The sequence below is a fragment of the Nicotiana tomentosiformis genome, chromosome 5 (genome assembly GCF_000390325.3).
Source record: "Nicotiana tomentosiformis chromosome 5, ASM39032v3, whole genome shotgun sequence".
Classification (NCBI taxonomy): domain Eukaryota; kingdom Viridiplantae; phylum Streptophyta; class Magnoliopsida; order Solanales; family Solanaceae; genus Nicotiana; species Nicotiana tomentosiformis.
Genome location: NC_090816.1, coordinates 104,010,251 through 104,027,669, shown reverse-complemented (window position 1 = coordinate 104,027,669; position 17,419 = coordinate 104,010,251). Strand labels below are relative to the sequence as shown.

The following is a 17,419-nucleotide window of genomic DNA, read 5'->3' as shown; positions in this document are numbered from 1 at the left end:
TATTGTGACTTGCCGGGATGATTGGTTTTGAGTTTCGAAGTGTTTTGGGACACTTAGTCCCTAAATGAGAGCTTAAGCCTTAGGATTTGGACCGTAGTCGGAACTGTATGAAGACAACTCTGGAATGGAATTCTGTTGGTTTTGTTAGCTCCGTTAGGTGATTTTGGATTTAGGAGCATGTCCGGAATGTGTTTTGGGGGTCTGTAGTAGATTTAGGCTTGAATTGGCGGAAGCTAGTTTTTCGGCGATGTCGGCTAATAGTGGAAATTTTTATATCGAGCTCGGAATGGAATTCCGAAAGTGGTTGTAGGTTCGTAATGTCATATGTGACCTGTGTGTAAAATTTGAGGTCATTTGGACTAGATTTGATGTGGTTCGGCATCGTTTGTAGAATTTGGAAAAACTTTAAATTCTTAAGTTTGAATCCGTGATTAATTCATGATTTTGGTGTTGTTCGATGTGGTTTAAAGGTTAGACTAAGATCGTAAGGTGTTTTAGGATTAGTTGATATGTTTGGTTGAGGTCCCGGGGGCCTCGGGTGTGTTTCAGATGCTTAACGGGTAAAAACTTGGACTTAGAGGAATTCTGAACTTTGCTGGTTCTGGTGTTTTCGCACCTGCGGAAAAGAGACCGCAGGTGCGCGAGCCACACATGCAGAGATGGAAGCACAGATGCGATAAATCGAGAGTTGGCTTGGGGTCGCAGGTGCGAAGTTTCCGCATCTGTGATGCCCGCAAATGCTCAAGGTTGTTCGCACATGCGCAAGATGCACAGAAACAGAAGGGACTCTGCAGGCGCGAGGGCGCAGATGCGGCCCTTTCGTCGCAGGTGTGAAGGTAGAGGGGGTAAGTGAGTTGCGCAGATGCACACGTTTTCTGCACAAGCGCACCCGTAGGTGCGAGCCCAGGTTCTGCAGGTGCGAAAATACCTGGGCAGTGATTAAAACCGAAGGGCTTCGCGATTTTTATCATATTTGGCTTTGCAAACTCGGGTTGGGGCAATTTTTGAGAGCATTTTCGAGGCATTTCTTGAGGTAAGTTCCTTGTGCTTATTTTTGGTCAATAATCTTGCCTTGCCATGTATTTTCCCACCTAGTTAATGTGTATTTAAGGTGAAAATTTGAAGTTGGAGACTAGGGATTTGGGAGTTTGAATTGTGGATTGGAGGACCATTTGGTGTCAGATTTTAGTAAATTTGATATGGTTAGACTCGTGAGTGAATGAGCTTTCTAGTTTCATGAATTTTGTCAGGTTTCGAGACGTGGGCCCCGGTGGTCGGGTTTGAGCCAATTTCGGGTTTTGGCCTAATGTTTGTAGTTTTTCTTGTGGGATTCATTCCATTAGCGCGTATTGATGGTATTGTATTATTTTGAATAGATTCGGACAATTTGGAGTCGGATACTCGTGGCAAGAACATGATATCAAGTTAATTTGAGCGGTTCGAGGTAAGTGGCCTGCCTAACCTTGTGTTGGGGACTTTTCCCTTAAGATATCTTGATATTATTTAGTGTGTGGGCGCCGTGTACGTGAGGTACGTACACAGGCTATTATTGCAAAAATCATGTTTAACTTTTTAAAATCATAAATTGCTTCTCTTATTAATTGTATTAATATGTTTAATTATGTAGTTTAGACTAGAAAAGTATGCTTACGTGTTTTAACTGCCTAATTGATAGTCTGTGCGTTATGTTCAGTTAAGTCCTTATTTGCCTTATCTGTGTCCAGTATAAATTGTATAACTTGATGTCATACCTGTCATTTTATTTTACGTTGCATATTTACTTTGGGACTACAGACGTATTCCGGGAGATCCCCCTGTACTGCATATTTACTTTGGGACTACAGACGTATTCCGGGAGATCCCCCTGTACTGCATATTTACGTTGGGACTACAGACTTATTCCGGGAGATCCCCCTGTACTGCATATTTACTTTGGGACTACGGACGTATTTCGAGAGATCCCCCAGCACTGCATATTTACTTTGGGACTACGGACGTATTCCGGGAGATCCCCCTGTACTGCATATTCATTTGAAACTACGGGACGGTATCCCGAGAGATTTCCCACTGTGTTTACTTTGTTTTGAGCCGAGGGCTTCCTTAACTGTTAAATTTTCGAGAATTTCTTTAATTGTGTTACCGTAAATTCTACTTATATCTTTTACTATTTAATTTATTATATTTATTCTGGTAGGGCCTTGACCTGACCTCGTCACTACTCGACCGAGGTTAGGCTTGGCACTTACTGGGTACCATTATGGTGTACTCATGCCCCTGCACATGTTTTCGTGTGCAGATCCAGGTGCGAGCTATTAGCCTTGGGATTAGTACGTGCTGCTGATTCTAGGAGACTTCAAGGTACCTCTGCTTGCGTCCGCAGATCTTCGGAGTCTCCTTCTACTCCCTCGTCTAGAGATTTTCCTTATTATCTTCAGACTTTTGTATAGAGCTGCATAGATTATAGCAGCTTGTGACTTAGTGATATTCCGGGTCTTGGGAAATTATTTTGTGTATGCCGAGTGGTACTACTCTTGGCTATTTAAAATATACTGTTTATCTTTAAAATGTTATGTTTTTCTTTATATTTTTCCGCCAACATTAGGCTTACCTAGTCGTAAAGACTAGGTGCCATCACGACACCTTATGGAGGGTTAATTTGGGTCGTGACACTTCTAGCCGCTTCTGTGGTCCACTGCCTTGCTTCTACGATGAAGATTCCGCAAAAGCGGTTGCACCAGCAACCAGAATCCTTCAGCTTCTCCTTAAGTCCAAATATCGATCTGTTAATCGTCCGGAATCCACCCGAGGCCCTCGGGACCTTAACCAAATATACCCACACGTCCCAAAATACAATACGAACTTAGTCGAAGCCTTAAACCGCGTCATACAACATCAAAATCATGAATCGTGCCTCGAATCAAACTTATAATTTTTTTGAATTTCCAAATTCTATATTTTGTGTTGAAACGTACCAATCAACCCGAAATGACTTCAAATTTCGCACACGAGTCATAAATGACATAACGAAGCTATTCCAAAGCTCGGAACCCTAAACAGACATTGATAACATCAAAATCCACTTCAAACCAAAATTATGAAATTCTTAAATGTTTAAAATACCAACATTCCATAATAAGCGCCGAAATGCTCCCGGGTGATCCGATACTCAACCCGAACATATGCCCAAGTCCGAAATCATCATACGAACATATTGGAACCTTCAAATCCCAATTCTAAGGTCGTTTACTCAAAAGTCAAATCTTAGTCAATTCTTCCAACTTAAAGCTTTCGAAATTAGAATTCTCTTCCCTAATCAACTCCGAACTTTCCGAATTCAATCGAACCACACGTACGAGTCATAATACCTGAAGTGAAGCTACTCAAGGCCTCAAACCGCTGAACGACACGCTAGAGCTCAAAATAACCGGTCGGGTCGTTACATTCTCCCCCACTTAAACATACGTTCATCCTCGAACGTGCTAAGAACTGCTGCGGAGTTGTCCAAAATCACTGTTTAACACCTCAGACACCTGCCCGTGCCACCACAACCCAGTGGAGCATATTAGCTCGAGCCAGACTGAAGGTCACCCCTATAACCTTAGCTAACAAGTTTTAGAACCAAATTCCAACTTTCGAATTCCTTTACAAGACCTGATTCTAGCACGCGAACACCGTGTCAATCAACAGTCTACCATAACACGACCATGCACCTATGTTGAAATCACACCATGGATCTCATAAGTCGGTTTCCCATAATAACATCCTCCGATCACACTAGCTAGAATTTCACGAATATGATGTCCGCAATACATCTCATGAGGCTATAAATCTTGTTCCAATCTTCGAAATACAACCATGACGGCACAGATGTGCAAAAACAAATAACCGCCTACCGAATCAATAAATCACTGAGCCTCTCCTCGTGACAGGACCATTACCTCATTCTGACTAAATAACGATATTTCCTCTTAAATGTATCTTATATAAATATGATTGCATTGATCCCGGGTCCAATAACCTCATCTCACCCAGTACAAGTTGCTCAAGCAATAAGCTATCTCAGATACTGCAAAAAATCTTGTATGACGCCCACAATGCGCCAACAAGCTACAAACTCGAATGTGACTCATAAGGAAGAACGAACTCTGACAAGGAATTACCCAGCCTGTGTAACGAATAAAATGGCCGAATAGATGTTGTGAACCTACCTCGGGGATGAAAAAACATACACACAAAATGAGTTTAAGGAGCTATGCTCAACATCTAGCTGTTATGGCGTGCAACCCGATCCTACATGACCCTATTGGGGTGTGCAACCCGATCCAAACATGACAATGTCCGTGGTGGCGTGCCACCCGATCCCAATAATATACCCGTGGCGGCATGCCCTCGATCCGCACATAACAATCAAGAAGAAAAAACACGTCAAACCGTAACGTTTGTACCTACGAAATGCCCGAATATCGACCGCGAGCACGCCAGGTGCACAGTATAAATCCTGGGGAGACGGATAGTGCCATATGCTATGAAACCCAAGCACAATTAGGGTGAAATAAATTACCTGCATCTCGAGAGCCTTCCTGCTCCCCTAACACCACAAGTTACACGGGACCTTAACACATGTGCGAATAATCAAACCGTCTCACGACCACATGGCACAATAGAGATTAACATGGAATAAATGACGACGGGAATAACATCCCATGCCTGACCACTCCTCCATAAGTAATGCTATGACGAATGAACATATCCGACCTGACTTAGAGCGCACATTCATATGAATGGCATAAAGTTGCTTTCTCAAAAATAACTTATTTGTTAAGGATTTGGACATGTATAGACTTTCTAGTCCTTTCCAAATACCACATGCACTATTTTTATCTCCGATATTATTGAGTACTTTATCGGACACTGCAGTCTGATTACACTAGCCGCCTTCTTATTTATGTTTGTCTAGTCCTCGGCTTTCATGATTTCGGGCTTTGCCTCTTTTTCATCTAATGCAATATCTAACCCTTGTTGGATGAGTAAGTCCTTTATCCTTCTTTGCCATATGGAGAAACTGACATTACCGTTGAATCTTATTACTTCATATTTTACTCCTGCATTTTTTTTGTCAAAATGTAAAATCGGCCGTAAATAATATTTTTGTGAATGAGTAGAACTTGTGCTCTGATAGCAATTGTTGGGAAAAATAACACCCACAAAAATAATATTCACAGTATACGATTGTAATAAATGTGGATTACTAAAATACAATAACCAACGATAATAATAAGAGAAACAAGGACACCGAGATTTTTACGTGGAAAATCCTTCTGAATAAAGGAAAACCCACGGCCCGAGATGAATAATTGATTCCACCTCACTACATCTTCTATTCCCTCCGTTTCAAAATGATTATCCTAGTTTAATTTGTTACAAACTTTACTAAAGAAGGGGAGACTCTTGAGATATGTGACTTAAATAAGATATAGTATTTGTGTGGATATAAATAGGGGCGTACGCATAATCTTTTATGAGTAGTGTCGATATTTTAAAAAATTAAACATATAAATAATTAATTAAGACAATATCATATTTAAAAAAACATAATCAAATTATATAATAAAATATAATTCAAAATATATTACTACAATCTGCCTCAACAAATTCTCATTTTTTAAAGTGTATTCATAATAACCTATGATACATTTATCTTAGACATTTTTTGGAGCATATGGCACCTTAGTTGATACCTTTTCTAAAAGAGGTCAAGAGACTTGTATCATTCTTAAATGATAAACTTAAGTGAAAATATATAATTTACCCCCTAAATTTGTCCAGAAATTGAGTTTTACATTCTAACTTTTTTACCCCCTTATTCTACTTAAGGGGTGGAACTAATACCCCTTATGTGATAATAATACAAAGAATGTGTGATTTACCCACATCAAGCGTGTAAAAAGTCAAAATCACAAAATTAATACTTCATCTGTTTCAATTTAGATGACACACTTTCATTATTAGTTTGTTCAAAAAATAATGACATATTTCTTCAATGGGAAATAATTCAACTTTAAATTCTTCATTTTACTCATTTTACCTTTAATAGAAGTTTTTATAAGTACACGAATGTCATGGCCCCACAAAACTTTTACCCTTTAAGCTTTTAAGACCATAAGTTTCAAAAGTCTTCTTTTCTTTTCTTGAAGTCTGTGCCGAGTCAAACTACCTCATCTAAAATTGAAACGGAGGGAGTATTAAATTTTTGACACGTGGTTTCTTACAATTTGACAAGTCAAATAACTTTACATAAAGAAAAAAATAAAGACAAAAAAAGGAAATAGGAAAGAAATCCCCTTTTGCCCGTCATTTCCTCCTTAGCCAAAATTATTTCTCACTGTTCCGTTCTCTTATTATTTTATGACAAAATGGGATCTACTATATTTAAAGAACAAGCTTTATACTACGTATAAGATTTTGTTGTTCTAGTTTTTTCGGTGGATTTCATTATTTCTAATCATAATTTTTTTTTGTTCCTCCCTCTTTGTTCTAAAAGCAAAACTTCTTCCTCCTTAAAGGCTAAAAACAATATCAGATTTCCTTGAGTTACTAACTGCTCCCAGGCTATCTCTGGCGGCGAAATTTAATGAGGGAAAGAAATGACCGGTTGAGCATGGAAAAGAATTATAAGTTTCTAGTTTTTTAAAAAATGGTCAAAATTGAGTTTGTAAAAATCATTTGGGAAGAAGAAATTGGAGAAGAAAAAACTGAATTTTCTGTACAATGCTTTTCTAGAAGAACTAATTTTATTAGTCTCTTCGTTCTCATTATTTCTTGTGAGTTTTAAAATTGCAATTAAGAAGCTAAGTAATGTATTGGTTTCCTTGCCTGCAACAGTCCACATTAGTTGTTAAGCGGTGTCAATTTTATTTTATTTAATATTTTTTTTTCTTTTTTTCATATTATATATATAATATGAAATTTATGGTCTGAAATATATCATAACATTTGTGTGGCTATAAATGCTTCATATTAAGAAAATATTGAAATGTGCAATCTTTTATAAACGGACTAACAAGAAAATAGTGACAATCTTTTTAAAACATAATTTGCACAATGTAGTCTACGTGTCTTCTTTCAAAACTAACCCCAAAGCTGCTGACATAGGTCAAACATCTCAGTGTCAAGGACGGGTAAATCGTGTGCGTGGTTTCTTTGCTTTGTCTGTCCAGAACCATTGTCTGATCTTCTTAAACGCCACTTTCAGAATTTCAGGGTTGAATTCAGGATCGTTTTCATATAACCTTGGAATGAAATGAGCAATGAAATTTTTCCATGATACTTCATCTTCCAGAATATTAAAATCTTTCTTGATTGTGACTAACTCAAGGACGTCTCAATAAAACTCGTATTCTTTTTTTTTTTTGGTCCATAATGTAGTTATCTTAAAAAATATAATATTAATATTTACATTGGTTTCTTTTTTGCTTTCTTTTTTGGTTGAAGTGTAGTTATTTTATAAAATATAATATGGAGTATTAATATTAATATTGGTAAGAAAATTCAAGCTAATAAGATGTTAGCCACGTATCTATAATGTGTTACCTTTGACGTTATTGTAGAAAATATTATTTATGAATATGAAGATTTGAGTAGCTTAATTGAAAGTTCTAAACTATTTCTATTGTTAAAAAATAGACGGTCTTTCTTTCTACTTTAATAAGGAATTTGTATTTTTTCTCTATAAAACTTCAATATTGTCCAAGTATAAGATAGAAATTCCACAACTAAAAATATTTTTGGGGCCTCAAAATTTAGGGGGCTAAAACAAAGGGGCATTTGCATCTATACTCAGTTTCGGAGTTACAATTGAAGTTATACCCACTTTGTAAAACAAATTACAAGCCAACCCACTTTAGGATCAATTTTAAAATATTATTCATTCATGGATAAATACAAATTTGGTTCCAAATAGCAAAATAATAAAAGTATGATATTTTGAGAGATAGAGAACTAAGACATGAAGATCAATAATAAGTGTAGATATAATTTTGGCTATCAATTTTTAAAAAAAATATTCAAGCGATATTCACTCTCTCGATGTTCTCAATTGGTAATTATGCAATATTATGGCTTATTTGAGTAACTCTCAGTTTTCATATTTTTATAGATGAATAGAATTTTTATCATTAAGAATTTTGAGAATCAATACTAACAATTAAGATATGGGAGAAGGGCCAAAATTATCACTCAACTATCGAAAATGGAACAACTATACCTTCCGTTTAAATTTGGTCTCAAATATACACTGGTCATTAGCCTATGCTACCAGAAGATCATTCCTAGTCCAACTGATACATCTAGGACAGAAGATTAGTTTTGCCACTTAAGCAAAATCTACATGCTTTGCAGTGGATTTCAAAAGTAGAGAAATTAGTAATTTTGCATATTTAGGATTAATTACATATCAGGCATGGTTAGATATGAAATGTTGTCACAAGATCATGCTTTAACAAAGTAATTCACCTCGGACAGAATGTTAGTCGTAGTAAATTAAAAGGTGGGGTTATCAAGATGGATGTTTCTTTACTTGATATATTCCTTTTTTTGCATTGCCTGCTTATCCAGGTGTTGTGTGTGCATTCTTTAAGTTATGTGGTATTTTGCTTTCTTTTTAAATTGGCATGACTTGATTTAATTCATGTTTAGGATTTTGCTTTTGGCATCCATCATAGATTTGCAAATCCGTAGTGTTGTGGTCTTGCTCTTGAATCTTATTTTCTAAGACAATTTTGGGCATCCACTTCTGTTCGTTCACTTGAGAGGAGTATTTGGTAGTTGGAAAATTGATGAAAAATACTAGTGCAACTTCAAATGTTCTAGTAGATTCTAAAACAGCTCTATTCTGAAAAATTGCTGCTGCTTTACCAGGGATGGAAACACTATCATCCATATAATCGGAAGATATGGTCGACGTGAATTTGAAGCCTACAACAGATACATCTAAAACGGAGCAGCAAGAGGGAGGTTGTGCTTGCTAATTTTTCTACTTTAAGTGGAAGACAGAGATAAAGAAGTTGGATACAGGAAAATGCAGTTGCATCCAGTTATTATTACGATGTTCAATTAGCTATTTTCTTAGATAAAAATGAGTTTTTTTGTCAATTTCAGTTTGTACAAATCCTTTAGATTCTGACGAGTAGGAAATCATTGAAGATGCACTTGTTGCTGTTATGAAACGGCTTTTGGTTTTCCTAATTCAGGAATTCGATTCTTTTGGCCATTCTCTGTGCCGTTAAGGATGAAAGTTGACCATTTCAGTTTGTTAGACTTTTAGCCTGTGTTAGGACACTTGTGAATGACACCTTTTCTTCCCTTTTATGATAAATACATGTGATTGGCACTTACCCTTTGAAACCTCAGACCCCTGCTCTCCAACCCCAAACACCTGAGGCCTTTGCCTTCTACAGCACTGTGTACATCCGACGGAGAAACATGAACCGAGACACTTGATTGAGCGCGCGAAAGCAAGATCTGGAAGATTAGAAGTGAGATAGAAGACAGAGAAAAAGGCTCCGATATTGAGTGGGATTAGAAAAATGAGAGAAATTAGTAGCGTCTAAAGAGGATATAGAAGAAAGAGAGACAGATACAGACTTAGCATTACAAAACAGGTAACACAATCACCACATCTTTGAGGTCTATTTAAGCTATAGTGCTTTATTCAACCCACAAACATGAAGAGAAAAGTTTGGGTGAATCAAATCAGTAGATTTTTCCATGGATACCATTTCACTAAGAGTACCATATAAGAATGTATTTTTAACATCAAATTGATGAACTAGCCAACCATTAGAAGCATTTGAGTAAGAACTATACGCATAGTGATTGATTTCACCAGACTAAAATGTATTTTTCCCAATACGTTTTACTAGTTTTCCCTTCTAAGTTGTTAAAATCTTCAACGGGAAAACCACACTTCCAGTAAAGGATTTTTTTTTTTTTGGGGGGGGGGGGGGGGGAGCCGGAGGTGGGGGGAGGGGGAGGGGCATGCTTTCTCCATCTCTCTTCTTGAGAAACATACACTAAGCAAAAAGAAACTTAACTGGAAAGCAACACGCAGCAAATTGATCAGCTTGTATACTAACCGCTAGCTTTATGTACAGATGACGAAGGATTCCTACTCATTGAACATTAAAGAAGAAATACAATCGAGAAAGATATTCATTGAATAGCTTACATTCCTAGCAAAACTCTTTTCGCAAATGATGGGCGTGAGTGGATGACAGGAGAAGCAGAGACTAAACATTACCAGCCCCATCAATGCTCATTCTAACTCTTAGAGTAAGGTAAATGAGTATGATTGTCCCCATGCTCGACCTGGGAAAGGGAGAGAGTTTGGTCAATTGCTTGCTATATAGAAGTGATAACAACTAAAGAAGTAGTAACAGAAAAAGACATGTACATTCTAGAGCAAAAGAGACCATGTAACTAAAGTCGCATGCATCTCTTCCACATACTCGCAACTTAATTTGAGAAGAATGTCGCTGCAAATTAGCTAACAACATATATATCCATCGGTCATATAAGTTGTTATAATATATTGTAACAATTTATTTCTGAAAATTGTCCTTAATCTCTTCCTAGGCTTCGTTCATACTTACAGGAATATCGATTTCTCCAAAAAGAAAACATACTAAAAAAAAAAGAAATAAGCGACGATTTTGTCAATATAACAATTTATTTCCAAAAAGAAGATATACAACGACTGTAATGAATCAACATTTCTAATCACATGCCTAGTTTCAAATTGGCTCAGTCTTACAGATGATTATGCTTATACTTTTGTGCCCCATAGCCATCCTCATCCATATTTCTTTTTCAAGAATATTTAAACATTACAACTAATCTCCCGTAGAGACTGTGATAAATACTACTGTCTTGATTCTTGTTTGATGTTTAGATGACTTTTCTCATACATATACTTTCCGAATAGATAATTAAGTACTCAATCCCAGTAGAATCATCTCTGGAGATGAGCCTATTAACAACTTATAACTATCGGAAGAAATAGAAGAGAACACTTGGTATAATACATGACATCAAAATTATCTGCATTCAACTCTGATTAGTAGGTTCTGAAAAGGAAATACATGCAATTGGAAACCTATTGAATAAAGACTACTCCTTTGGAATAGGCTACTTTGCCTCATGGTTAGCAAACCAGTATATCTTCCCTTCCTAACTTATCTACTGAAAAACAAAATATTCTTTCCTCTTATCATATGTTGTCTAATCACCATAACTCAAGATGATGAAAAAGGAAAAAGCAGCCACAAAATCCTCCCCCCCCCCCCCCCCCCCCAAAAAAAACAACCAGGTCAATAAGTTGTCTAAACAATGTAACTCAAAATCTAAGGTCTCATGTTCGAAACCCACTGGGTGCAAACAATTTCTGAGGGCCATCGGACTGGGTAAAACCTGAATTAACCGTGGTGCACTTGCGGGAAACTCCTTGCCGAGGGCCTGTGCACTCCCGGGATTAGTCAGGGCTCAAAGAGACTCGGACACCCGGTGCAAATCAAAAAAAAAAAAAATGTAACTCAAAATCTAGTGACCGCCCCAAACCCCAAAACAAAGGCAACCCTGCCTCTTTATAAAAAACATCAACCACATCCTATAAACCTTATCATCCCTATCCTGTCTGCAGTAGTTAAAAGCTTACCACATCCTATTAACCTTATCATCCCTATCCTGTCTGCAGTAGCTAAAAGCTTTTAACCTTATTATTCACTTACAAAATGTTTTCCATCTCACAAAAATAAAAAAAAAGGGCTTGCGCGTGTTTGACAAAGAAAGACATAGAAGTTGAAAGTTCCATTTGACAAATAGATAGAAAAGTTAATTTATAATTTCCAAATCAAGGGATGGCGAGATACAAAATTCACAGTTTTCACAACCATTATTAGCTTGGTGAAGCATTTCTGCCTTCAATAATTATGGTTGGTTGTGCAATACTTGTTCCATATTCATTCATTCATGCAAATGTATGAACAGGACAACTCATTATCACAATGTCTATTTCCTTTAATTCATGTTAAAATGTGGATGATTAATATCCACAAACTTCATCGACTTAACAGATTACGAGAAATAAATATAATGTCGATGGTTGGTAATGAATATAATTTTTTAGCACCAAAAAGGAAAGAAGCATAAGATAACAAGAACGGTTTTCGGGGATTAAACTTACAGGAATGAGAAAAGGAGAACAACTCTTCTTGAATTAAAAGATGCAGAGCGCTTGTATTTTCTGAGTCTGTTGCTAGATGCATCATATACTTTCTCGGTCAAACATTTATCTGCCATATAAAACAAGAATCACTTATAAAGTTTTCATCTCAGTAGTACAACAGTATAACTTAAGTTCTCTTTATCATAAGGAAACTATCAACTTTTCATCTCAGTAGTACAACAGTATAACTTAAGATCTCTTTATCATAAGGAAACTATCAACTACTTATTAATGATAATAGAAGATAGGATGTCTATAACTACTGATGCTGACTAATCATAGCAGTTGCAAAGCCAACTTCAGTGTTAAGTATATTAGATAATACATCATGGTAAAACACATGTTTAGATTAATAGACTAGAAATAACGAGTTATTAGTCTAGGAACACCATCAAGCATTTTCATCCATAAAGAAGTTTTCAGGTAATAAAAAGAGCAGATTTATGGGGAGCACTTCATGCACATGGTAAGCCAATTTTATTTCAATTTGAATTATTGAAATGGTAATTGATTGGGTGACAATGCTTTACAGCGTTCTCCAATGCGACTGCAAGAAGAGCTTTAGCAAGTAGATTTCAAAGGATGCACTAGTCACCTTTCACAACTCTATTGATAACAGGGGAAAAGGACAAACATTTGGTGCTTGACTACAGATTTTGGAGTAGGTTACAGTGGTAAGTTTTGACTTTCGCATAACTAAGGAGGAAATAATTGAAACTGTAACCTAATAGCACACTTGCATGTCATTATGGTACTTCGTATTGCCACTCATGCTATTATTATAAACTTCAGAGACCTGATAGTTGGAAAATGAAACAGCATGGATCACAGAAGGAGTTGTCCACAAGTACGCTGTAAAGCTATTTCTGGAGAACCACTAATTCTTAAAGAATCTTATCTTTTTAATCAACATGCAACACAATTACGAAAATTAGATACTGTTACATGCTTCAGTTATTTCACGAAAGAGCAACCAGATCTGTCATACTCCTGAAGAAATAGTTTTTGGTTTTGAATATTTTTGAAACATTAGTTAAATATTTATATATAGGAGTGAAGATGTAGGAAGATGCCCTAACAATATTCAAGCTCATTAGAAGCATCCAGTTGACTTCAGTCAATTTGGTCAAAATGTGTTTTAGAATATCGCAAAGAGAAATGCAGAGGGGAAAGAGTAGTCCTCATCTAAAACAAAATTTATCTGGAAAATGAATATCAGAGTGATTGCAGAACAACGTCTACCTTTACAAGCAAATTTGGGCAACTCAACACTGTGATTCATCAGGAGTTGCATGAACTTACCTCCCATCAGTGATGCAATTTCTCTCTGCAACATCCTCTGAAATGAAATTGGTATGTCAATGTATAGCATACATTTGACGAAATACTAAATTAGAGATCAAAATAATACCATACAAGAAAAGAAGCCCTGTAGGAAAAATCCCTTTTGATATGCAAAATATAATGTCCTCACAGGTGATTATGGCGGAATTGTTAAATTCATTAAAAGAACTTACAGCTATACAATCATCCGTCTTCACATTCCCACCCATTTCCTGAATGGATTTAGGTGCCTCAGATTTTCCTTTCTCAGTATCTATATCCAAAATATATGAGCCATCAACATCTGTGCTACCATTCTTCAGGTTGGCATGGTTTCGGCCATTTGATTTGGCATCCATTGAGATTGGCGTCTTCACAAAATTTAGATTGGATAGGTTCACCATGTCTAAATGTGATTCACACAGAGGGCCTGTGGTTCCTTCAGCCGGTAATTCTACAACATTCAGGGAATCTTGGCTTTGCTGAAATAGAAAGAGTTATTGCGATTTCAGTGCCCTAAATTAAAGAATTCGAAGAGATTACTAAATAAATAGAGAAGCAGATATGATAATGAACTAGCATCCCAAATGTGAGCTTTAAGTTCTCGTTATTCGGGAAAAAGAATTTGGGGAAATGTTTTTCGGAAATAAATAATTCTGGTAATACGGAAAAGCTCAGATAAAAGGTAGCAGGTGTAAACAAAATATTACCTATTGCCTTAAGTATGATAACAGCACATACGATAATAGTATGGATCTTCTTGCTGTTTGGACGAGGGACTTTGTTACATTAACATGATATCTTAGTATTAAAAGGTTTAAGCCGCAATAGCCCAGGATGATTGTTCATTGCCACATTACAGTTTACCTTACACGGACCAAGCTGGAAGTTGATTCAGTTCAGGTCGTTCAGAGAAAATGTGACAGCAAATGCCATACTAAGAAAGGATATGGGAAACAAGGTCATCTTATTAACCCTTGAAAGCAGAAATGAGGTTCACCTTCAATTGTGTTATGCAAAACCTAATACGATTTTAAGAACTGAGCTGCCACCAAGAGATCTTTAATTCTGGTTCTAAATCAACTCTATAATATTTTACTAACCTCACTGCCAACACCAATAAGATACAAAATGGGCATTCTACCTTTGACATGAAAATATGGGGAATTACTAAGTAGAAAGATCTTGTTAAGAAACACAGAGCTATGATAGATAAGTCTGCCGCTACGCTAGTTCATCTCATAGAATGAACCCTCTCTTATAAGCACAAGATACAAAACAAATAAATATTTCACTTCAAATCAAAAGATTTGCCAATCAAATGTTCGCTTCAATGGTCCCTACTTTCAGCAATGACAAAAGCATCAGAATGTAGGACTTGCATTTTTACTTAATGCCAGCGCGTATTAGATAGTGACAGAATATAAAACAAAACAAATAGAACTACACAAGAAAGAATATCTAGAGACGGTGACAAAAAAATTTAACTTTTTTCAATACTCAATTAATGCAAGAAAACCCTCCAAACATAGATAAAATACTAAAAACTGAAAAATCTCCGGTAGTGTCTAAAGACTGTTTAATGCTGAATGTAGTCTAGGGAATAGTAACTGGACTCAATTTAAGACATCCACTTTGCTGATGAAAGAAGAAAAAGAATAAAAGGATTTTTTTTAACGACAGTGGTGTCCGCGCCAACTTGTGCGCACCTCGACTATTTTACCATATACCTGCTACCTTCCAAGAGTAGATGTACCGGGTAACTCCCACCAAAGCTTAGACATATGGGAAGAAAAAGTATATTCTTGTAAATAGAAAATAAAAGTTCCTTCAAAGACACATCTAACTCTAAAATGCAATCACACAATATTACGATAATAAACTTTCATATCTCCAACTATATCTGAATAAATTTCTTCAGAAAATAAAATATGCCACTGGAATGACTGTGACAAACATTTTGGCACTACATGCACATCGAACTTGAATTCACACAACACATTGCAGTGAACTCAGTCTAAAACATCAAACAACAGGTTGAATGAATTACAGAGCCAAAATCCACCAGAAAAACACACAAATAAATATCCCAATCACAAAACAATGAGAACATCAAAATGCAGCTTCATATACACCACAAAAAAAAAGGGAAACAAAACTAAAAAGAGAACATCTCAATAGATCCAATTGTCACATTACCGTTTGTACTACTTGCAAAAACTCTTATCGTCATAATTTCTACAGAAATGGCAGTTATAAACATTTAACCCACTGTACAAATGGCAGATTTAAGGACAGCAATGAACTCGGTAATTGCATTTACAAGCAGATCAATTGCATCAGGGAAAACAAAATTCCTTACAAAAATTTAAATAAAAAAAACGAACCACAAATATTGCAACCGTTCTCACTGTTTGAGAAAGTCTTATCTTCACAATTTCTATAGAAATGACAGTTAACACTTTACTGTCCGCAAAAGAACTCAGATTAGACATCTATAAAGAGATTAATTGCAATAAGCGAACTAGAATTTCATTAATAATCAAATTGCGAACCATAAAACAACGAAAACAGCACAATGCAGCTTACATTACTGAACAAAAACCGCAACAAAAGCTCAATTGATTCAAATAAAGCATCATAACGTTCGCCGAAGCCTCTCACCTCTTCGCTCGAATTCACCGCCATTCTTACAAACGAAAACGCAGATTTCGAGTGCTCTATTTCCCCAACTGCATTGTGGTGTGTGTGTAAATATTCGTGTATAAATCAGGGAGAGAGAAGGGGTAGGTTTTTTTTTGGGGGGGGGGGGGGGGGGGTTGTGAACTTGTGATGGGATTAAGGGGGGCAATTGAGCTGCTAGTTCCCAGTTTGGGGGGGGGGGGGGTTTATATCATATATGCCAGGAAAGCTCCTGATCACGACATTGATGATCACGACAAACATCTCTGCGATTTAGAACTCTTTTGTACCAAAATACCCTTCTGACTTGGTTTAATGACATGTATATGTATTTATTTTAAATTTAATTTTTATACACTACTTACATGTTTTTCCATTTACCCCGCTAATAGTTTGACAAAATTTTTTTTTGGGTCAAAAGTGCTTTTTGGTCAAAAATTGAGTTGTTTGGCTAAGTTTTTATAAGGAGAAAAAGTATTTTTGAGGAGAAGCAGAAGTAGATTTTGAGAAAACAGAAAAATGTAGCTTCTCTCCGAAAGCATTTTTCTGAGAAACACTTTTGAGAAAAATACACTTAAAAAAAGTTTTCAAAAGCTTGACCAAATACTAATTACTGCTCAAAAGTATTTTTCAAATTAATTAGCCAAACACAAATCGATTCTCACCAAAAGTATTTTTTAAAAAAACATTTCTCAAAATAAGCAAATTTTAGAAGTTTCGCCAAGCAGCTATAAATTGGAGTTTGGTACGGTATTATTATGATTCTAAAATATGCATTATTATTAGAGGAGGTGCTCTCCAAAAGAGTAAAACAGAGAACAAACAAACACATGTTGCTTTAATATTTTCTTATACTATCACAACTATAATACACACGTCAAATTAACGTTTAAATTTTGTGTCAATTAATTACCTATATATTAAAAGTAACAAATGAAAAGCTGTATAGGGTAGTGGTAGATGTAGGTTTGGGGTTCAAATGAATTCCAACTTTTAAAAGTTAAATTCATCGAATTAAAATCATATATTTGTCTATAACACGGAGGACATAAAAAAGAATACCTAGAATAAAAATAATTTGGAGCAAAAAAAATGGGAGAATGAATCTTAGGTAGGGCAATGCAAGTAGGTAGT

General features: G+C 36.1%; 1 protein-coding gene across 7 annotated transcripts; it reads right to left on the bottom strand.

The window, feature by feature from the left end:
* Positions 1-9,067: 9,067 nt before the first annotated feature.
* Positions 9,068-16,429, bottom strand: LOC104119881 (uncharacterized). Of its 7 annotated transcripts, XR_004503335.2 has the most exons (6): positions 16,193-16,413; positions 13,798-14,085; positions 13,523-13,619; positions 12,239-12,347; positions 10,226-10,365; positions 9,068-9,519 (listed from the first exon to the last, which is right to left on the bottom strand). XR_004503335.2 is itself a non-coding variant. In XM_009631486.4 (5 exons), exons 1-5 carry the CDS (start codon positions 16,289-16,291, stop codon positions 10,287-10,289), a joined length of 597 nt encoding a protein of 198 aa, XP_009629781.1. In that variant the 5' UTR covers positions 16,292-16,429; the 3' UTR covers positions 10,104-10,286. The 7 variants fall into 7 exon arrangements, 6 of the variants coding, with proteins under 6 accessions (XP_009629781.1, XP_070031281.1, XP_009629779.1 ...); XM_009631486.4 differs by lacking the exon at positions 9,068-9,519 and having other exon boundaries at positions 10,104-10,365; positions 16,268-16,429; XM_070175180.1 differs by lacking the exon at positions 9,068-9,519 and having other exon boundaries at positions 10,104-10,365; positions 13,583-13,619; positions 16,268-16,429.
* Between the last annotated feature and the right edge of the window lie 990 nt (positions 16,430-17,419).

What these genes read in the sequence shown, in the direction of transcription:
- LOC104119881 (XM_009631484.4), bottom strand. Translation starts at nt 16,291, where the DNA reads ATGGCGGTGAATTCGAGCGAAGAGGTGAGAGGCTTCGGCGAACGTTAT. An exon ending in TGCGGTTTTTGTTCAGTAAT is followed by an intron (nt 14,086 to 16,192) that starts GTAAGCTGCATT and finishes TTTCTATTTCAG; the next exon opens with CAAAGCCAAGATTCCCTGAA. An exon ending in AGACGGATGATTGTATAGCT is followed by an intron (nt 13,620 to 13,797) that starts GTAAGTTCTTTT and finishes ATTTCATTTCAG; the next exon opens with AGGATGTTGCAGAGAGAAAT.